Source organism: Anas platyrhynchos, chromosome 6 (assembly GCF_047663525.1).
Source record: "Anas platyrhynchos isolate ZD024472 breed Pekin duck chromosome 6, IASCAAS_PekinDuck_T2T, whole genome shotgun sequence".
NCBI lineage: Eukaryota > Metazoa > Chordata > Aves > Anseriformes > Anatidae > Anas > Anas platyrhynchos.
This window is the reverse complement of record NC_092592.1, coordinates 23622312-23645223: the sequence shown is the minus strand read 5'-3', so window position 1 is coordinate 23645223 and position 22912 is coordinate 23622312. Positions and strand designations below refer to the sequence as shown.

The window sequence follows — 22912 nt, the reverse complement described above, 5'->3', positions numbered from 1 at the left end:
CATTTCTCTCCCCCGTCCCAGAGAGGGAGGGGGAGGGGGAGCGAACGGCTGCGTGGTGTTTAGCTGCCAGCCGGGTTAAACCACAACACACCTTTTACCCTAACATAATAATTCTGTGAAGGCATTAATGCTTGATTTAGAACTGAATACGTTGCCCCATCTCAATAAGAAATTTCACTTCCATTCCTCCCCTAGCTTCATTATAATCAGTGGAGGATCCGCTAGGGTAGATTCCCCAGGTCATAACTATTTTGGTTCACGTGCTCAGTTCTTTCTCGCTCTATCGAGAGATCTTCCCAACTGTCTTTCACAACTCCTAAAAATGAATACAGCTCAGGTTGATTAAAATCATTAAGTTATTAGCAATACCAAGTAGCAATTATGATGTGAAAAATGGTCACAATATGGAAAACATACCCTCACGTCAGATGGCCTTTTGAAGTCTCAAAGTAATTAAAGCCCTCTGAATAGCTTAGCATGAAATAGGTGCCTTGGACTTCTAAGTACTTTGCACCAAAAGGCCCTCAGCCTGAAAAAATTCTCTGCCTTAGCTCTGTTCAAACCTTCTACTCTAACACTAGTAGAGAACCTACCTAGTTTATAAAAATGTTCCAATATTATGAGCTAGATAATTTAGTTCTATCTAGTTTCCACATTCACTGGTTCAACAATCCCTTCAATACAGCTAATCACCCAAACTATGTTTAGAAGAGCAAACGCATGATACGCTTTTTGAGAAGTTTCATTCATACTCAACGTCCCCTTACTTTAAAAAGGAAGCTGAAATCCCACACAAGTTTATCACTGTGTTCCTATCCTTCCCCTCCTCTTTTTTCAATTGGACTCTAAAAAAAATGTAAGAATCACCACTTCTGCCTACACCTACAGCATCGCATGCAAAGTTCTCTCACAAAGAGATACAAATTTCCAAACTCAAATTGCATAAATATTTTATTAGCTTGAGACTGCTTTTTCCATAAGTAATGAGCAATTAACTAAAAATCACATGCATTTTCTCTCTATCAAAAGGGACTCCAGCTGCATTTCATGAGTGCTTGAGAATCCAGCCGCCTGTTCAGTAACCTGCATGCCATGTTTTAGTACAAAAAAGCCTGACCATCTCTAAGGTTGAGGTTATGACAATTATGTATTCTAGGGAGATACTGTTTCTTGCAAGTACTGCACCTACCACAGGGTGGAATTGGGTGGCCATATCACATAGCATCACATGCACTGCATGGAAGCAGCCTCTGAACTGATCCAACAACTCCTACAGACAGCCCGCAACCAATTTAATAAAAACAGTCATCGAATTCTACCAAACACTTTCTTCCTGCTGATCTCTTCTAATTAGACCTACCAAAAGCTCCTGCTAGATCAAACACAATGATAGCAGTACTTTAGCTTGTAAAGCCATGCTTTTAAGTTCTAGAAGACTAAAAGTTTTGGGTTAGGAGATAGTTTTCCTCTGAAAGGCCAATTGTGTAGGCAGGCCCAAGAAAATGTATCAAACTAAACACTACATATTCTTCATACTAGACAGTTTTACATACTTCATTGAAGGGGAAAGGAGCTGAGGTACTAGAAGGTACTTTGTTATCTCAGGCATCAAGTGAGAAATTGAAGAGCTTATAGCCCAACACCTACAGTAAGAAGAAGATAGCCATTCACAAGAGGAATTAGAAGCAATTGCAATGCTTTGTGCTGAAAACCATAATTATGCTTATAAAGCAAGATAAATATTACTGCAAGAAGATAGCGTGCCATTCAGTCCAGAATCTTCTAATTCAGGAAGTACTAAAAGCACCGTCCCAAAACATGGAAGGCAAGACCTAAAGGCCAAAGAAATGTACAAAAACTTCAAGCCAAGATAACACATCATCTCTTAAAACAAATTTAGCTCATGCCACTAGTATGGCAAAATCCTATGAAACAGCCAACACAATATATTTGTGCTCTTTTTTCTATTGTGCCAAGTATACTTAACAAGAATGGTAAATTTTTTTAACACGTATTTTTAACCATTATGGAACGTCTCACAGCTCAGTTTTGAAGTCAGACACTTAAACACCTAAAAATAAGAGGAACACCTAAAATGACTGAATAGCCTGTATTTCTCAACAGAAAAATCTCAATGCTGGAACTGTCAGTTCTCAAAATAAATTTCTATTTTTTGTTGTTGTTTTGAGAGCGTTTTAGTTGTTATAACAAATCTACTACTATCTAGTGTATTAAAGAGTCTACACCAGCTTCATCAACTGCCCCCACCTCCTCCTGTAACACTGATGTACATGGTACCTTCAAGTGGTACCATTAGGATCCAGTATTCACTCCAAACAAAGATGGTAGAGACAGAGATGTTTGGTGTACCTTGGTGTACCAAGCCATCTTCTGACAGAGACAGAACTTTCTTTCAGTGAGACTTCAGATATTTGACAAGTGTTCAATTAAGTTGTAAAAGCAGCAGAAATGCTCTACTGGGTCACACATACCATTTGCCCACTAGTATTTTACCTCCCTTGGCTACTGTTGGCAAACCTAGTCTCTTCCTCCAGACCTTTCCTTGCACAAAACAGTTGTGAATGTTGTTCCAATACTAAACACACCTCTGCTTAACACTTTATGAACCTGTTGGCTGTTAGTTTGTATAATCACTCCTAGAACCTATTGAGAATTACTTGCTTCCCCTACTTCCTAGGGCAGCATCCTCATCCAAACAAGGCCTAGATTTCCTTCCTCAAACTTACTTTGCAAGAGGAAGGCAAGAAAGAAAGAGGCAAGAAAGAAAGGGTCGAAGGGAAGTGTCAAAGGGATGTTTGATTCCCTTTTTGCATATGGCTTCCATAGTTCTAGGAAACTGAAGCCCAGCTGTGTCCAGAAGTTAAATGTGAAATGGTACCTGTAAGCTCTGCCTGCACAAATCAGGCCCACATAGCTCTATCTTGATGATTAAACAGACTTTAATGACGCTGATAGAAATAAGAAGTGGTACCCTGGCAAACTTGAAAATAAAGTAAAGAAAGCAAGATAACTGAAAGTGCAAACATAAGAGCTGTGCAACAGGCCAGCTATGGACTTAAATAGTTACTCCTATTCAGATGGAAATCTTTTCTTCTTTGCCAGAACTATCGTCTTGACCAGTGCTGGTGTGTTCACAGGACACACACACAGAATTAAACATTGTCTCACAGCACATATTGTATGACTGAGCAATTAATAAGTCATTGACAGCTTTGATGCTTGTCCTGAGAAATTCTGAAGCACTTGAGCAGGTGATGTTACTCTCCCGGAAGAAGAGCAGAAGTGGAAGTAAGGTTAATATGAGAACAATCCTGAAGATTAGAATTACTACTGAGTCTGGGAGTTTATCAGCAGATGAGGAAAAAGCAACAGAGGAAGCAGTCTAAAAAACTAACTTGTATTTTAAGCTTTTAAGAGTGAACAGTATAAGACCTTCTGCAAACAAGCATTGACATAACAGTTACTTCCATTTACATTTTAGCACAGATTTTCTCCTCATACCACAAAGTTTACGCTTTGCAACTTTTGGCTTCTGCTCTGGAATAGGAATCAAGTTTTTTTGAAAGACACCTTGTCCTGTGACGGTAGAAATTGTACCTTTCTTTGTAGGTGGCTCTTCTTCCACAGTAGGTTCATTTCCTAATGAACGCTTTCTTCCCGCTTCCAATACAGTTTCCTCAGATTCCTTTACCTGACTGCTTTCAGCTACTTTGTTAGAGCTCTCCTCTGCCATTTTTCTTTTAATGCTAGTTACAGTCTTGTCCTGGATTAAAATAAAGTCAGTTACATTGAAGTTTTTACAAAATGAGCACTTAAGTCTTAGTACATTTTGTAAATGTATTTGCATACAAAAAATATTTGGGTAAGATGTTCCTCTGAAAACCCCCATAGAAATCAATTACATATCTTAAAGCAAGAGCAAGTATGCCTTCAGATACCGAGAGCACAACGCTTTCAACAATATAGAAGGCAGAGCAAGAGCTTGGGAAACTGCAAAGATGTGAAGATTCACATACAATCAATGAGTTTACCACCCAAAAAAGAATTTCCTATGTACAGAGTTCATATAATTGCCAATTTGTTTGAAGGACAAATCATCAGTTCTTACGACACTGAAGTGATGAGCTTGTAGGTGTTGCTATAGTTTGGAGTTAAAATCAACTTCAAAGGCGCAGATCATTTTATTCATGACAGACAATGCAGTTTGAAAGCCTGGTCAGTTCTGTTGTACATACTTTGGACCAGGTGTTTAACTGAGTTAAGATGATTTATTTTAGGGAGTTTCTTCCAAATATAAGAAGCCTCTTCCATTCAGGCTAGACATTTTGCAGGAGTAGAGGATTTTCTTGGTAGAGGATGTTCCTGCCCTCACACTCCAAAGTAAAAGAATGTTCTAGTAGAGCTTCTTAGACACTTCACAAGAAAATAAAGCCTGACTAAAAGTAATTAGAAAATTTGATCACAACATGGGGACAGAAAATGCAGTAATTAAATTCATGTTCTTAGAAGTGAGAGAGCCCCTTCTTTAAATGCAAATCATAATTATTGATCAACAAGATAAACAACTACACACTTACTTTTTGTGCAATGGCCGAGAATTTCAGCACATTGAGTGTTTCATCATATGCTGAAGCACACTGGCTTATGTTTACTATCATGTATACTTTCCCTCTTCCACTGAAGAATCCTTGAAGAAAATGAGTTAACTTACTTTCCCGAAATGGTATGTGCTGCTGCAGCCTTTGAAGACAAAAAAAAAAAAAAAATCATGGCCAGAAGTTAAAAAAGTTCCAGTCAATATAAGAGCTATCCAGCTGGAAGACTACAAGCTATAACTAACTACAGTAATATTTATATGAATTAAAATTGTTTTTTGCTAGATACACCTGCTCATGGAGATTGCATGGCTGTTTCAGCTGCTACTTAATCATTATCTTCTCAGTTAGGATACAGTAAAACTACCAATGGGAGCCCTTTAACACGTTCAACATTTAACCTAGGGTAGGTCACACAGCCTCACATGACAGCTATTGAATTACATGAATAATGCTACAGAACATATCAAGGCAGTTACACTGTCAGAACATGTGACCCACAAGCAGGAACAATAACCAATCATTTTAAGAAAAATAACTGCAAAAAAGTCAAATATTTTAAGAAATCATGCTTCAGAACATTTGTTGTATGTTGTTAGAATTCCAAGTTATTAGGACCAGAAAGACATTCTGAATACATTCAAGCCCATTAAGAATCTGGTAGTTTTAATGCATCCTTCCTATCTAGAATGGACAGAAAGATAGGAGACTGCAAGTCACTAGCAAAGCTTTTTTTTAAAAAAAAAAAAATCTTTTAAGCATAATAGTCTGTGAATAGGCTGTCAGGCACAGCGTAATGGCACAAGTGGTAAAGCTCACAAGGGCATATCATGAGCAAAGTGAGTTCATTCAACTTCTGGAACAGAAAGATCTTTAGATGAGAAACTGTGGAAAAGAATTCCTGGAAAGTTACAACCAGATGTGACAATATATATTGTACAGTTGTTTAAAATACAAAAAGTTCAGTCTACTCTCATTTAGATCCCAATCTAGCCTATAAATAGCAGGTAGGCTTTTTTGTCTGCATATGGTTACCATTCTTTCTGATCTGGCTAGTGTTACATCAAAATTTGGAAAAACAATTCTTTTTGTTAGGATAAACGTAGCAATATCACTGTGAGGAAAATTGGGACAGTAGAATTACATAGCAAATTGTTAACAGAGAAATAAATGAGTTAAACGTTCATCCTTTTACAGTAAGGGTACTGAAAAGTGGTTTTAAAAGTCATTCCAGAATTTGTTTGACAAGCCAAACTCAGAAGAGTTAAATTGCTAAAACCTATGACAGCATGTTTACCAATTTACAATTTAATGATTTAATTAAAAAGCAAAGCAAACAAATTTATAGAGCACTTTAGTAGATCAAAAAGACTTTATACATCTGGAAAGTCTATCCATCTTTTCCAGAAGAAACTCAGCGTCAGCTAGTATATTTCAAGTACTAGCTTAACTGTTGTATGCAATGCGTGAGAAGTATATATGTGTATATATATATATGTATATACATGTTTGCAATCTGTAGGACTTACTTTGACTGTTGACAGTTCTTGAGTGCATTAATACACTTGCCTAGAATCAGGAGAGAGGTATTTATATTTCCACTCTCTTTCAATCTATCACCTTCATTACGTGTCTTGGTGCATCTTTCTGAACCAGCAAGATCACACAGTGACAATCTAAAGGCAAAAATAGGAAAATTCAGCTTTCTTGCCTTGGAATATGCGCTAATTATTTATCACTTTAATCAACTTTTCTTAGAGAAAGGATTTTTTAGTCTTCATCTACATCAACCCTTCCACCTTTTCAGCATTGCTTCCCCAGTCAAGTTTGACACTACTTCCTGCCAAACCCCTTCCCAAAAAGCTTCCTATATTTCCCCTTCATCCTCTTCCGTGAGGACTTGTATGACTTCATAAGTAGAGTGAAGCAGGGTAGGGAAACATTGTGCTGAGCAGAGGATGCAAGATATAGAACATTGCAACCTGACAGCTTGAGGTAGAAGGCTTAGTACTACAAATAGATAAGAAGTGGGGAAACCATAGTTTTATGCATGAGGCCAGGGAACACTAGGTGTACAGCATAGTACCAATACACCAGCATGGAAGGCAACTAATGACACATCCCAAAGGAAAAGGTGAATTCTGCTCTGAACTTACTCATTGACTCGTATCACCCGGGGTGTTTCAAAATCTTCAATTTTCAGTACCTTAACTGTGAATATGCTGTGACTGAAAGAAGTTGGAAGTCAGTAGAGAGAAATGAAGTGAGACTAAAACTTAGAAAAAACACTTTGCTATCTACAACACTTGTTCAAAACCCCGTTAAATCTGTCCATGTATCTAAGCATTTACTCTACCAGATACATTAAACTTTTTAAACAGCTGGAACTCACACTAATTATTTTGCTTAGAGGAAGAATTTCTTGGTCTTCATCTACATGAAACCTTCTATTCTTTTCAGCTTTTCTTTCGGGATATAAATTTTTGTTGTATGGATTTTGCCCCCCCCAGACATCTAGATGGACTAAAGCTAAGTTCGTCTGCCTTGAAGAGAATATTTGATAAAATATTGTTAGCTTTTATACACATTCATCTTCTTGAAGGAAGAATCCTTTGGATTTAAAGCATGGGGTCACATGCTGTTAGAGGACGAATTGAAACCTATGTATCTAGAACTTGTTAAAACCTCTTACCCTCCGAAAGCCACAGTCCATATTTTAGCTTCTCCTTTCCACCCACACCATCTTATATTCTATGTTATTCAAAATTTCTCACCTTCTGCTGGAGGAAGTATTTAATTTTGTACTTGCAATACTCTGGTGTTTCAGCCCCAGTTTCAGAAGTCTAAAAGCTTCTCTGGAATCAGAGATCTGAACCCATTGCAGATCTTTAGGAAAAAAGAAAATCATTTTGTAACCATCATTAGACAACAGGAAGAAGAGAGCTGGGGATAATATATGCACACGGAGGATTATACATTTTCAAGCCATACAAACATTTTACTAATGTTTTTACTAATTTTACTACAACTCTTCAGACAAATTATAGAATGATAACAGAGAGGATTAAATTCCTCCTCCAATGAAAAAGAAAGGGCAAGGTATATCACATCATTTCATCCTATCAACACACCAAAGCATGTTCTATCCAAATTAAGCAAGCAGCCTTAGCATGAGCACTGAAAAAACGAGGTAGGCTCTAATATTACAAAAGTCCTATGTATGCATTAAGGCAGAATACGCGAACCACTTTCTGTTTCAGCCAGCAGACTGGGAGTATGGGGAAGAACACCCACAACAGGTTATCTGGATACCTTTTCGGGCCACCAACTTAACTGAAAAAGCATCAGTGAGGAATTTTGGCTACAACATAATGACTATTTCATCTCTGTATGTGCTAGAGTTAATACCTACAGTCACCCTAACACATCTTATAATATCAACAGCAGAAAGGCCACCAAAATTGTATTGTCAAGTATACCATGTGACCAAGAAAAAAAAAAAAGAGTCCTTAAGTGGTTCCTCAAGAAAAAACAAATCATTAAGTGTTTCTCTCAATAACAGCCTGACACTAAGCTTTATAATCAAGATTAAGCCAAAGCATAGCTCGAAGTAGGCTATTTCTTATTTCACACACTTTGGTGTTTGAAGAAGTGAATGAGTTAGGTTTAACGTCCACTTCAGCTTTCTCAATTTATGGCCTTGCCTATGTAAGATAAAAACATGCCAAATACCAGCAAACAAGCTTTTAATAATCTAGAATTGGCATCTCAATTGTCAAAAAAAGTAGAACAAGTCAAACAAGTATCAAACCCTACTTTTTCCAGGACCCGACATGAAGATTGAATTGTTATATGTGAGGTCTGATACCACCCCCCAAAACCAATAATCAAACTTGTAATATTATTGGTTTGAAGTACTGTAAAATGTAAATCTGTAGCCAGAACAAGTTTTCTTATATGGTGACTAAAATCTGATTTTCCACAGAAGATACTAAGAAACCTAACTGTTGAGCCAGTTATAACCACAGGTAAGAACTTCTAGAACTTTTTTTTTTTTTTTTTTTTAAATGGAAAAGAATAAGATTTAAGATTCTCTTGTTTCTATGTTTCTAAGAAATATGAAGACTGTGGAATCCACACAGGCCTACATGCAGGGAAAGGGAAGACAATATTGAAGATAAGAGCTGTATATAGACTTGCCTTTCATATTCAACTGGACATTTCTAGTGCTTCACTAAATCTATTTAGGCATTTTCTAATCTAGAAAAACATGACTATAGGAAGAACAATTTTCCATACCAAGCTCCACATTTTACAATAGATTCTAATCACCTTTTACATAAGGACATCCCTTGACATCTTGAGCCAGGCGGAGTGTTTTTCTTTTCTTGTCATTTGATATAGGAACCAGTAAATCATAAAAACATTCATTATATATCTCAAAAAATGATACCCAAACAGAGAACTTCAAGTAATTTTCCACTGTTGTGCTAGATTGTTCTGGTCCTTTTAAGGGTTCTTCCAAGTCTGTCAAGAACAAAATATTACAAAGTAAACAGAGCTAGCAAAGTGAGCTGTATTTAGGTAGTTTTATCTCGTATAATACCAGTTTAGGGTAGATGCACAGGTAGTCTCCTAACCATTTCATCCTTGTGTTTTCTGTCTAGATAGCTTGCTCATTATTCAGTTCAGTCATAATAATAATAATAAAAGGATCATTTGGCATTTAACCTAAGCCAGAAGCCAGTTATCGACCTTAAAAAGCATCTTTGCCAGTTTTATTAATGGTAGTTCTTTAGTATCAAACATACCCTTAGAATCAACTGGTGCTTTGCTGTTGGCAGTATTTTGATGCTCTACCTACAGAAAAAAAAAAACAGAGACTTTAGGATGTATCATTGAAGTGCGGCTTGTGAGCACACTTCTAGAAATTAGAGGAGGCACATACATCACGTGAACAGATTTGTTTACTGTTACTGCATGTACCTACACACAGCCGTTTATTTTATTCTTATATTCTCACTCAACCTAGATCAGTTTTACACAGCTTTTTCCCCCCACACACACACAGAGAAGACTTTTTTCCCCTAAAGTACTTAAAGACTGTTGAAGCTATACTGAATACATGCCTGTGCCTTTAAAGTGAGTTGTACTGCCACCTACCTTCCACACCACAGAAATTCACACTTAACTCACAGATAAAATCAAGGTAACGAACTCCACAAGTTAGAATACCCCAGTAAGACCAAGCACACCACTAAGGAAATGCTTCAATCTTCCCCAGTGAAAAAAGAAAATAGCACAAGAATCACTCTCTATTTTTAGTTTGTAGCATCTGCTCCTTTTTTGTAATACACCATCCATTCTGAATTAAAAACACCAAGAAAGAAGTATGCTAGTGTAAGACACAGCCCCCACAACTGTAATTGGACTAAGCAGGTTGAATTCCAGATAACTCATGCAACTGAAGTGTATTTTTGGACCGCTCAACAGTTAATGACAGCTATCTGCTAAGACTACCAGAAACCTATTTTGTTTCAAATCTTTAAAGCTCCGCTGGCTTTATGCCTTTTCCATTTCAAAATAATTTTTGGCTTCCTTTAAATACACAATGCCAACCTGAAAGAGGGAAATGTCCTGAAGAGCATGAATTTCTTCCAGGTGTCCTGGAAGCCAGTAAACTGTTTAAAGGTATGGACCTACCCATGTCCCCACAGATTGGGTGCTACTTACATTCAGTCTTTATTAAGAAACAGCAACCCCAGAGGATAAGTTATTAAGTGCTTAAGCTATAGAAAAAAAACCTTAGAGCTTACATGCTATCAAGCATTCAGCTACAAAACAAATCCACAGGAGACCACGGCTCATTAGCTCTATTGCTTACTTTACTGCTAATTTGAGTGCCTGCCCAATAGTAGATATACCCATGCATAAACACAGAAGCCTCTTTCCATTGAAAAATGAACAGGAGGAACACTGAGCTATCTAAGATGCATGTGCTTATCATAGAAAGAAGCGCTCCTCTACCTCTTTTGTTAGACGAAGTAGAGAGTTTTTAATAGCAGTTTCTTCTCTCACTTGGTCTTTAGTCAGCTTTACATAATCTCTACATCGATGGGGTTTGAGATCCATTCCTGGGTATAGCCTTCCTTGAATACTTTTGAACAGCATATCCATAGTCCTTGGCAGAACACCAATGTCATCTTCAGTTCCTGTAAGCAGCATCCAAAAGAAAGATACCAGTTACTATTGTAAACAAGATATACACATACATGAGGACAAAGATAAGTGATTCCAATCTCAAGGCATACATGAGGAATTCGGAGGCCAGTTACAGCCAGAAGTAATGTTTTCCATGTCCTTATGTCAGAGTGCTTTTGGAAAGTATTGGCTTGAAGCAGCAGCTCATGCTCTATTCCTTTGATAGTACAGGATCCACCATAACACAAAGAATGACAGCAAAAACTGTATAAGCTTAGCCTTACAAGTTTGAAAAGTCTATTGCGAACACAAGTGAGACCATGTACTGGAAAAGTTACGGAACGCTCTATGAAAGTTATCTATGTGTTTTTAAAGACTTAGATATTGAGCAATAGTAAGAATTGACAGGGCTGAATGGTGAAGACCTAGAAGCATGATACCTTGAGAAAGCATCAAATCTAAAAATGCATTAATCAAAAAAGTTAATGAATAGCCACATCTCATAACATACCCCAACCCAGTTCACATCAAAAAGAAATGTTGTTTCTATTACAACAAGAAATAGTTGGCATTATCACCCCCAAGTAATGATAACTGAATTCACGGGCAGTAGTCTTCACTTATAATTCACCTAAAAGAACATAACCTAGAATGACACTGAACCTTGTGTCATAGGAAATTCACATTTATTGAAATGACTGATCACTAGAATACCGATTGTCTTCTACTACTTCTGTGTATCAGGTAATTCATATAGCATCTAGAACTACTGAAAGTATCATAAAGAAAAAGGGGAACTTGATTCTCTGTAAATCCGGTCACCTCATTTGTTAAGATTGGTTGAAAAATAAAGAAGGACATCTTCTGGCCAGAAAGGAGATTGAGCTTTAACAGTACAAAAATAGATGATCTTGACTCCTGATGTGCTGTGATATTATTGCTAAACTCGGATACTTGAGGCAAGGTATAAATACTTAAAAGTAATCAAACATTTTGAAATGTTTGCTCTTTGCCTATGACAAATGTTACAAACTCAGATATGCTTTCTTCAAACAAGGAACAGCATTAAAGATACGTATGTAACTTCAATGTAGCAACAACAAAAAAAAAGAAATTAGCCTGCTGTAGAGTGACTTATATACCAGGATGTGAGAAGTGTGTAGAACATGTATTTTTTCTCAACCCCCCACCGCCCCACACTGACATTCAAGACACCTGACTAAAATTGTTACAGCCTTACAAACGAATATCACTGTATGTATACATAAATTCTGGTAGTGACTCCAATTGCTGCCAGTTTAATGATATTTGTTATGGAATGAGACTTTCAAAGGCAATTTACTAATATTTGCTAATATTAAAGAGAAGCCAACATGCAGGTTCTGTAGCATCACTAAATGAAAGAGTTAGAATGACTCTACCAGAAGGAATTCTCACTTTACTAAGTGAAGAAAGTTAGTTCATTAGTTCAAGGAAAAAAAGTCATTACTCATACCTAGGAACGTGTATGTTTTCCCAGCATTTGTAACACCGTATGTAAAAATAAGACGATCATATCCTTCTAAGAAGTCTTGCACTGGTTGCTTCATTGTACCTTCAAAGAATTCTTCTTGAGTTGTTTCAGGTCCAAAAACCTGAACATTACCAAGAAACCGGTTAATATCTTTATTTAATCAATCATTAAAGACTTTTAAAGAACCAGGTATTGTTTTGTTTTTAATCTTAGACTAAAAGATTAAAAGAAGTTTGCTTGTTTTGCTTTTATTAAGTAATAGAAGTCAAGCAACATTTCCCCCCCCCCCCCCAATAAATAACTTAAAAGCTTTTAAAGACAAGTCATTTACCTGTGAAAAAGTGAATTTCTGTATCTGCTGCCCAGCAGTTTTTTCACTCAGTCGATTCAAGGAATTTTTAGGGGGCTTCAGTATAATACTTGTTGAATCCTCCACTAAAAAACAGTCCTATTAAAAGGAAGCAAAAGCAAAACAGACATGAAAAAGAGTAAAAAGCTCACCTTACTGGAAAGGCATATATATTTTTTAATTAAATAAATGTCACACCTGTGATTCATTTTCTTTTTCCAATAATGTAAATGGCCTAACACGCAGGCAAACTTCAATGTGTCCTTTAGACTCCAAACTGCTCCTCTTAAAATAAAAGATGAGAATGAAGTTAGAAGTTTGACTAGATTCTGTTTGATATCTAGCACGTTAAGGCATTGCTGTTTTCATTAGGCTATTTTGGATAGACTCATCTGATGACACAGGAAGCAAAAATAACTCACTATGTCAGTTTTCACAAGCACTCAGGCCCCTACAGTAGTTCCCTGTGATAACCTAAAGTCTCAAAACAAATAATATTATAGCACATATGTATACTGCATTGCAAGAACAAAATACATAAAAAAAATCCTATGATTAAGCTGCACTGATCTGACATTAGCCTCATCCACATGTAAAGATGATGCACCTTTTAGGTGCATCACCGCAATTTTGTCTATCCTATGCATACCCTTCAAATTAAAAGGACAGTAAAGAAGCTTTTCATCTCCTCTGTAAAATTGTAATGATTCTTACCAATGAAAGAACTACGTTTATTAAAACAATCAAAATAATGTAAGCATTTAAAGCTTTCTTTCCTGGCTTGTATCAGAGCTTGATGAAACCAACGAAAATTCATCAGAGAGATCTGCTTTAATATCTTCCACACTTACTGGTCCTGTTCTTTGAGGCAGCTCAGCACTTGTAACGTAGGATGGTCTGAAAAATTTATCTTCATCCCAAATTGGGTCCATCCTGCAAGATGATATATTAAGTATTTTGTTTGCTATTTCTAGATAATGTAGAGTTTCTAAACTCTGACAGATGACATGAGGCTAAGTGACACCCATAACTTCTTTCAGGAGAAGGCTTTCTTCACACTGTTCATGGCTTGCACATCAAGCTTCCAATACTTGGACAGAAGCATTGACATCAGAACGCATTAAGACCAGCCACAGTTTTCTGTGAAAAGCAACTTGTCCTGGTTCCAGATAAAACAGTGTTAGTTTTCTTCATAGTACCTAGTATGGTATCATGTTGTGGATTTAGGAGAAGGAAAACATTGATAACACACAGATGTTTCAGTTGTTGCAGAGCAGTACTCACACTAAGTCAAGGACTTTTCAGCTTCTGTTGCTGCCCTGCCTGGGAGGAGGCTGGGGGTGCTCCAGGAGCTGGGAGGGGACAGAACCAGGACAACTGGCCCTGACTGCCCAGAGGGATGTCCCATACCATGTGTTGTAGTGCTGAACAAGAAAACTGGGGAGGCTGGCTGAGGTGGGAGAAGCTGCTGCCTACCATGTTCCTGCATGTCAGTCAACAGGTGGTAAGCAATTGCATTGTGCATCTTATTTTGATTTTATTATTTCCCCTTCCTTTATCTCAACCCATGAGTTTTACTGTTTTCCTGTTCCCTCCCATCTCATTGTGGAAGGGGTAAATGCACAGCTGTGGGCTGCTATGCTGCCTGCTGTGCTAAACCACAACACAACTGTTTACCAGGAAAAAGCCTTTTCTGTGTACCACAACCTTGCCAAAACCACAGTGCCTGATTAGAAAATGTTTACATACACTATTTAATAAGAACAGCCACATTGTTCCATATCCGCTTTGTCACATTTTGCATTTAGTGTCCAGTTGGAATAAAAGCTCCTTGCAAGATTAATCCAAGCTGCAGTTATCTCCACAGGACCTAACAAACAGTTGGAATTGTGGAGATAACCCAGGGTAGCTTAACATGGGACAGACCTCAGAGACATTCCACAGCCTAACGGTTGGTGACTATGACAGTTGGTGACTTCGCGGCTTTTATTGGGCGTTACAGTAGCTCGCTGGGCTGTTACTCACGCACCACGGCAGCAAGTGTCTTGGCAATTCAACAATTATTTATTGCCCGGCTTCCCACTATTTTGGACGCAGCGATTCAGCAGCCTTCCAACGCCCACCCCCACGCCTACACCAGAGAACCGTACGGCTGCCACCTCCCTAAAGGCAGCAGGGGACACGCAGCGCTCGTTAAAGAGCAGACAGCGCCAGGGCCGCTTCAGAGCCCCCTCGCTCCTGACCCCACAGCCCCCCCCCCAGCCCCGTGTGCCCCACACCCGCCGCGTTGTTCGCCTACAGCACGCACACGGCTGCGCCCCGCGTCGCCTAACGGGCACCAGCCGGCCGCGGGGCCGCAGCGGGAGGGCTGCGCAGTGAGCACAGGCCGGCAGCCGCCCTGACAGAGCCCCCGGCCGGCAGCAGCAGCAGCGCCACGACCCGCACAGAACCCCCTCACCCCGGCCCCACCACCCCGCACCTGCCCCGGGAGCAGCGGACGGCTCAGAGCGAACCGGCCGCGGGCTCTATTCAAATCCAGCCAATGGCAGCGCGCCGCGCCGCGCGGCATGCTGGGAGCCGGGAAGGGGCCGGCCGCTGGAATGGATGCGGCGGCGGCGCAAGGCTCGCTGGGAAATGTAGTCCGGGGGGGTGGGGGGAGGCGGTAGGTGGGGGGGCCTGCTGTGAGCAGCGGCCTGGGGGGCTCCTGGGACGGCAGCGGGGGAAATCCGCCGGGTTTCTGGTCAAAGCAGCGAGTGCCAATCGCTGTCCTGATCGTCCTGTTACAGAATGGCAGGGCACGGTAACGCACAGCGCTTATAATGGTAACGTACGGCTCTCGTGGTAACCGACTGCAGCTCTCGCTAACAGCAATCGCCACACGTTTCTCCTCAGGCTCACTCAGGGGTGCTTTGAACGCTAACGAGGACCGGCTGTCTGCTGTGCCTTGGAATAAAAGGAAAAGGCAAGTCGTAACTACCGAACCCAGAGGTTTGTTTTTCATTTGGATGAAAGAGCGCCGTGTAAGCGCAAGGAATTCTGTAAAAATAAATAAATAAATAAATAAACAGTCTACGCAGGTCTTGTATCTTGTATCAAGCTTTGATGAGGTTGCCTTACATCCCATAGTCCCATCGTTCTTTAAACAGAGGCTGTGTCATCAGCAAAAGATGTGTATTGGATCTGGGTTTGGATGCAGGCCATTTTGCAAGAGTTGCTCTGTTTTAACAGCACAAAATGATGTAACTTTGAATTTGAAATCGTTTGCTAAACATAAGCGAAAAAGCTCTTTTAGACTCTTTGAGTCTAATTTTTTAAAAGTATCCTGGTTTCTGTTGTGAACAGAAGTTACTGAACTCAGCTAATTCCAAACAACCTGTGTTCCTTTCAGGAGGGGACTGAGAACAGCTGTCAAAGAAAGGGAAGAAATTGCTTCTGGGGCAAACCTGAAAGTTCTTCTCTTCCACTTGCTGGGAAGGAAAGCTGAAGATCTCTCAGAATATTTTGCAAGGTATGTTTTGAACAACGTTGCACTATTTCCATCAGAATTTTTTTTCTTGCTAAGGTGAGGAGCATAGCAAAGGATATGCTACGAGCAACATTTTGGTTTTGTTTGAACACTAGATTTCTGAAGCTATTTTTATTAAACTGCACATGCTGCATAACTTAACCTAGTATCTCAAAGGGATGTCATCATCATTCTAAAAGAGCAAACTAAAATACAATTTAACATGCGCTCCTAACCTTACACAAACTGTGATAAAGAAAACATTAGATCAGCATAACCAACCCAGCCTGTTTTGGCGTGAAAGATGATGAAACACCATCTATGTAAATAAACGTTATGGCATTCTACCAATATAGTCTCCTTAAGTGGTTTGTGCAAGGACAGCCAGTTACAACAAATACCTGCTGCCAAAACTATTAACTCATTGCCTTCTGAAATTTGATTATGTTCTTTTCAAATTCTCTGTAACTTGTGGAGCAAAGTTGTCACTCCACAAGGGGGTAAGATTTTTATAAATGACTTTTTAGAACTCTCCCCATTATCCTTGGAAACATAGGCTGCTTGTATTTGGGACAGGGTTCAAAAGTTGTGGATAGTTTACTCATCTGAGTAATAAGATGCCTTGTGAGACAGCTTATCTCAGTTGGCTTTTACATAGCTGTCAGAAGTAATTAGAGACACAGTCAGCACAGCTGGGACTTGGCCCAGAACCCTTCAGCACATCCGAGCAGCAGCCAAACCAGGATTGGCTCCAGTACCTTTGTAGTCAACTCACCTTCCCCAGGGAATTAACAAAGTACTTCAGTATCCCGTCATTGTCCTGGGTCCACTGTTCTTCTCCCGCGTTTGGCTCACAGAGACAGGCTTCCTTTCCAGTCTGGTTGCTGGGAAAGTCCTCCTGTGAGGGTTAGTTTGGAGCTCATTGGCACAGAAAGCTCCTGGTTATTGTCACAGGTGTCTTAGCAGAAAATGGTGTGATTCTTGAGTTATCTTCTTGGTAGTTGCTGCATGAGCCCCTTTTCACCCCATCCTTCAGGGCAGTGCTTGTTATTGATCTTGTCATTTGCACAGTTGTGGAAGCATTTCACACTGCCCTGAATTTGAACCTATGAAGAAGTACCCTCACTGTCCCACCCCAATCATTTGCCTTCAGGTGACAAAATTTCTCATGTGTACGCAGCTAATTTTATGAACTCGACACTTTGCAGGCTGTTCATTTGCTTTTTATTTTTCTTTAGTGCCATAGGTATGTTTTCCTTCACCATACCTTCTAAGCAACAAGCTATATCCTTGGGCTTTCAATTCCCAGTTTGTTCCATACCATTTTGCTATGACCAACTCACTTCTTTACTTTGCCTCTTGCTCATTCCTTACAACGTCTCAATTTGGTTTTCCGTGGAAGATGGTCTCCTGGTGCCTGGAACCTTGAGACTAGCATTAAAGGCACAAACAGAAGAGAAAAATGGCTTGGATTCTTCAGTGCAATTTTGTGCTTCAGGGTATGCCTGCCCGAGCTCTCCCTTCATCCCTGGAGCACGGAGGCGGTCACCTGAAAACCAGCAAGTTTGGTGGCTGTCCAGTGCAGACTTACACAGCATTTCTTCCCTCAGTCAGCCACGACAGACTGCCAGACAGAGCAGGTGACAGCACCGGGGCTGGGCTGGGTGGTCAGAGCCTCTTCCCTTTCCCCCAGTTCCCCAGTGGCTGTTCCCTCGGGGTGCCCAGTGGCTCAGCATGCTGCCCTGGGGTGAATTGGCCCCAGCCCAATTGGCCCACGGCTGGGGGCACAGCGGAGTTAAGATGGCTTGTCTGGATGCCACATGGTGTGCACGCTGTGCTCAGCTGCAGCCTGGCCAGCTGGTCCCATGCCTGTGTTTTGTGTGCTGCGTGTGATCAGCACGCTGGTTTTAAGTCTTTGAAGTTCTATTTAAAAACTCGTGTATGATAAAGATAGTATTACTCGTTGAGCGGCAATGTATTGCCTTACGTAGGAGAAGGTTTGGAGTGTATTTTCTGAGATTATTTTGTTCAGTTGTGTAACTCCAGACTTAGTTAATCTTTTTTAACTAAAGTGTTTTTTAAGAGTGCAGCTGAGACAAAGAAGCTGTCACTAATTCTTCCTGTTTCTCCCTCTACCCTCTCATTACTCGTTCTGTCCTTTATTTCACAATTCTCTGTTGAACTAAAAAGATCATTTAAGCTGTAATCAACCATTTAATTTTGTAACTGAAAACATCTCAAAATTATTTATATTATCGTACTACAGAAAAAAAAACAATCACTGCTTTGAAGGTCTGATCTAGCATTTTGAAATGGTTACCAACTATATGAGGGTACTTAGCTTCTTAGATTATTTTAATTTGAACAACCCTTTAATGAGCACATGTAACAAAGTGCCTTGTTCTATACTGGCTGTTGTTCTGCCTTTTCTAGGGTCTTTCTACAACTGGCAACAAATACCTCAAGACCACTACGGTGGCTAAGGATTTGTTGCTTTAGTGCTGAAAGGAGCTGAAGCATTTGGACATCAGTCAGTTGATCAGGCCAAGCAACACAATACCATATTAGTCAGTATTATAGCAAAAGTGGCCTTAGCTGGAGAAAATGGGGAAATATGTTTTTGCATTGACACAAGTATTTGTCATGTTAATATATCAGTTGTTTTGTCTGACTTATTCATAGTCACGTAGCAAATGGTGTAGTTGGTTATCAGGTGTTTACCATGTCTGTTGTGAATATTAAAACAATTGTTTAAAATACACAGTCAAAGTATTTTGTAAAAATGTAGTTACACAAGAAAAAAGGACTGCTCTTAAATTAAGTGATTATTGTTATTAAGAACAAATCTGCATAGATGGCTTTTCCATAGAATTGGTTGATAAGTAAAACTTCTGGGACATTTGTGGCGTATCCTGCAGCATTAACACTAACTCAGCCAGTTCCAGGACACTGTCTCATTTTGTGTTAAGATTGCACTGCATCATGTAAGCTGGGTACTTTTGAGTTACTGGAAATTACGTAATTGGGGATGTAGGCAGAGAATCCACAAACAGAAATATTGATAGTATTGACTAGACATATAATATTCTTCCCTCCTAATCAACATGATGCTGATGTCTCAGGAGATACCATAAGAAGTGGTTTTGCAGTGGGAATGGTAAATTGAATCATCTGCTGAGTGGCAAAACTCACACCAACTTCTCTGTCTTCACACCTTTATCCCAGGATGTGGGATCCTTACACCACGATCTTACACCTTTAACTGCCACTGGACAAGGTTTTTGCCTTCCTTCTTGTTTAAAAATTGTTGGATAGCATTGTTGATACAGAAGGACAGACACAGTCTAGGCATGCTCGCTGCTTCATAAAATGTTGTCTGTACATGCTGCTTAGATTTCATGAACATGTGTTTTAAGTGTGAATCCAAATCTTGTTGGTTCCCTGAAATGCCTTTGTATTTTTTTTCTAAACCTGGGCCTAAGTTCTGCAAATATTTGCGTAGTATCTTTCTAACTCAGGTCTGGGACTAGGCCTGTTGCTGCATTTTGCGCTACAGTGTATTAATTATTTTCTTTGCAGATTGTGTGTTGGCTTGTAGTCTCCAGGTGAAGGACTGGGGATGAATTCCAGATGTAATTAGTAAAGTTTTATTTATCTTGATGTGTTGCTGATTCTTTTTCAATCAGCCATAGAGCTGTTCAAATATAAATATAGGTAATCATAATTTAATGTTAAAATCTGAGGACTGACTTTCCTAAAATGAAATATATCTTTGGTTTTTTTTGTTTGTTTGTTTGTTTGTTTGTTTTGTTTTGTTTTTCTAATAGAGGTTTCAGAAGTTCTATTTCAGTTCTAAGCTTCTTATGGCAATTATTCATATTGCAAGGAACTCAAGCTTTAATCCTTAGGATGACTTTTTTGAGAATACTGCTTCTTCTTTTGCAGTGTTACATACATTTTAGGCTATACGTAGCGGTCTAATGATTCCAGAGCCCTCAGAACAGCCCCAGAAAATTTTACCGAAAGAAGTCATTCTATTGATGATCACATTTTCACCCGTTGTTCTGTCATTTTACTAGAAACTTAGTAAGAAGTACATTAGAGCACGAGGTCAATACAAACCCAGAACAGTGCAATGCAGAAGTAGTAAAACTGGCTGAATGCCAAGATATTTCTTAAGATATATGCGTATTTATTAGTTTCATGCAGAAGCTGCAAGACTGGATGCTGCAGTATCTCAAAAATATGAGGTGTCTCAAAAAGATGAGGTTCCGGGGCCAGAAGATTACTGCTTATGTAAGACGGGCTAAATCCAAGGAGCAGGATATGTTACAGTGCAGCCACTACAGTATTTCAGTGTAGTATTACTCATCGGTCTGGCTCTTATACCCAGGACATAGCTGCATTTATTCTTGGCAGCACCCCTGTCTGTCTTGACCTCAGAAGCTAGTGCTGTTCTCTGGCGTTACGTACTGTTCCTCTGAATGTCATCATGGCGTTGGGCACTCTGGGCTTCTCCTTGACCCCATGTGAAGATGTGGATGAAGTGGAATAGTCACGCCACTGACCTTCACATGTTGGATTTGGGCTTCCTGGAAAGAGAGGAGAAAAGTGCTCAGAATTGTTTCAGGCATAGGTTAAATTCTTGTTCTGGAAGTGCTGTTATTCTGCTTGGTACAGCTAAACAACGTGACCACAACCTGAATTGCCCAGGAGGAACCTTGCTTTCTTTACTAGCCTCTTAGTTTAGATATAAAAGTAAAACGTGTAGTATTAAGTGACACAGTTATCCTACAACATGATAGAAAGCAAAGAAGGCACATTTAGAAAACAAATTTCTCAACCAGTGACTTATCTCTAAAGCACTTGAAAGTAATGGTTCTTCGACAATAGAAAATGACCCAGGGCATTTCCTGTTTCTGTGTGAAGTCATCTCTTTTTTTTTCCTTCTACTCTTCTAAAGCCTGTATTTTAGTAGTCTATCAGGATGCACAGTGCCTATCCTGTAGGAAAGAGAAAAGGCAGGGAGTTTAATACATGTCAAACGTCTGTCCTGTGTGGAGTTGTACTCCTGAGAGAAAGGACCTGGGTTTGTGCCATGCAGTGCTGAAGAGAAACACAGCCATCTTCCCTGAAAGTGGGCCGGCAGGTTAAATGTGATAAATAGGCACGGAGTCTCAGTTGCTTCTCAAAAGGAAGGTTAATGAACAGATAATTGTTTAAACACATTCTTAAACCATTATTTTCAGCCAGACTGACAAGCAGATCTGCATGGACAAACAAGTTCTGGGGCAGCAGAAGAGCAGGCAGAAATGCTGGTGGGACAGGAGGGCCAGGCTGCTTCTGTTCTGTTAGGCCCTCAGAGATTGGCTACGCTGCTTGTCAAGTTGCATCTTTGGCAGTTCTTCAACCAGAAGTCAAATATGCTGGCTGGATATACAAATATGCAGCCTGATATACTTACCTTTGGGCATATCCGGACTTGTGCAGGTAGAGAATTTCCAAGTGTAGTTCAACGTAGAGTTCTTAATTTGATGTTGTTCTGCCTCATGCTGTCACAACATGCTCCAGCCAAGGATGAGTGAAGTTTTCAAACAGGCCAGGCTTCCTTACTCAGAGTTTGCACGCAGCTAATCTGAGGAAACTGAAAGGTTTCCACCAAAATGGTGAGTTTTGCCAAGCTCTGGCTGATCTGACTCTCAGAAGGTAAACCCAATTTTGCAAAAACAGAGACGTAAATGGCCAGATTCCATTGCCAGTGAAACCTTGATGTTTCTCAATTTCCCCTGTGCTGTTTCAAAAGACTGAAGGATTTGCTTGCAGTTCCAATCAGGTGCTCCTCTATAAAGTTGCCATGTGTTCTCATGCTACCATGAGAATACCATACCATATATATGGGTGCAACAAAGAATACAAAAAACTCAATCTTCATACACGTTTGAAAATACACACATTTATAAATCATCATAAGATCTTTCTGGGTGAATGGCATTACATAAAGTGAAGATACTTGTTCCAACAGCTAACCTAAATATTCTATATAAACCAGCATTCTGGCATTGTGAAAAGAACCAAAGCATGCAACAATTTATGGGTAAGGAGGAATTCTGTGATGCTAAGGGTAAGATTAATATAAAGTTAGAGAATGACTCATTTCTAACTGTGTGACTCATGCTCTCAGTAAATAAATTACCCAAGACAAATGACTCAGAAATAGATGCTGTAGTATTATTATTGTTTTAATCAGATGTTGCAAATAAACATGAGGCTTGATTTCAGATATAACAAATATAGCTGTAGCCTACACATTATGTCATAGTGCTGCTTGAGAATGTGCTGCACATGCCAAAATTGCTTATCTGATGTTTTGTTTTCAGTTTTAGGTGGATGGTATAGCTGGCAACTGGGTGTCTAAAGCAGCCTTTAACATGGCCACTGAGAATCTCAGCACTGGACTTGGACAAGAAAAATCTAGCGTGGTAGGTATTTATTTGCATCTGGAAACTGTAAACAGTGGTTCATTAAAGCCTTATCACAGGAACATTCCTGTGAATAAACTTCTCACACCAAAGTTCTTAACAAATTGTTTGATGAATATAATGGAGAACGTTGATATGGGGAAGATGGGAGGATCCATCCCATCTTTGCTTGGGGTCAATACAGTACTGAAGGGATGCAAGACATGAACTCCTGATGGCTCTTGAACAGAAGGCGTTTATTGCCCATTT

The 22912-nt window shown here is 39.6% G+C and overlaps 1 protein-coding gene and 1 long non-coding RNA gene across 6 annotated transcripts in view; one reads left to right on the top strand and one right to left on the bottom strand.

Annotated features, from left to right (window-relative positions):
* Window positions 1–221: 221 nt before the first annotated feature.
* LOC140002832 (kinesin-like protein KIF20B) lies at window positions 222–15125 on the bottom strand. Its single transcript, XM_072040224.1, has 14 exons — window positions 14988–15125; window positions 13531–13612; window positions 12878–12964; window positions 12662–12778; window positions 12313–12451; window positions 10644–10828; window positions 9428–9476; window positions 8949–9143; window positions 7391–7502; window positions 6773–6844; window positions 6146–6292; window positions 4599–4761; window positions 3619–3784; window positions 222–316 (listed from the first exon to the last, which is right to left on the bottom strand). Exons 2-14 carry the CDS (start codon window positions 13609–13611, stop codon window positions 222–224), a joined length of 1608 nt encoding a protein of 535 aa, XP_071896325.1. The 5' UTR covers window position 13612; window positions 14988–15125.
* Window positions 15126–15321: 196 nt separating this feature from the next.
* The window catches only part of LOC140002737 (uncharacterized), a 32470-nt gene continuing 24879 nt past the window's right edge, over window positions 15322–22912 (top strand). For all 5 annotated transcript variants that reach the window (XR_011810043.1, XR_011810042.1, XR_011810041.1 and 2 more), the window contains exons 1-4: window positions 15322–15479; window positions 15572–15641; window positions 16068–16187; window positions 22562–22663. This is a non-coding gene — a long non-coding RNA (uncharacterized lncRNA). The remainder of the gene's footprint in view (window positions 15480–15571; window positions 15642–16067; window positions 16188–22561; window positions 22664–22912) is intronic.

Excerpts from the sequence above, each read along its gene's own strand:
- LOC140002832 (XM_072040224.1), bottom strand. The coding sequence starts at position 13,611 with ATGGACCCAATTTGGGATGAAGATAAATTTTTCAGACCATCCTACGTT. Across the intron at positions 12,779-12,877 it reads AAAAAGAAAATGAATCACAG|GACTGTTTTTTAGTGGAGGA; the intron begins GTGTGACATTTA and ends TCCTTTTAATAG. Across the intron at positions 7,503-8,948 it reads GGGATGTCCTTATGTAAAAG|ATCTGCAATGGGTTCAGATC; the intron begins GTGATTAGAATC and ends TTTTTCCTAAAG.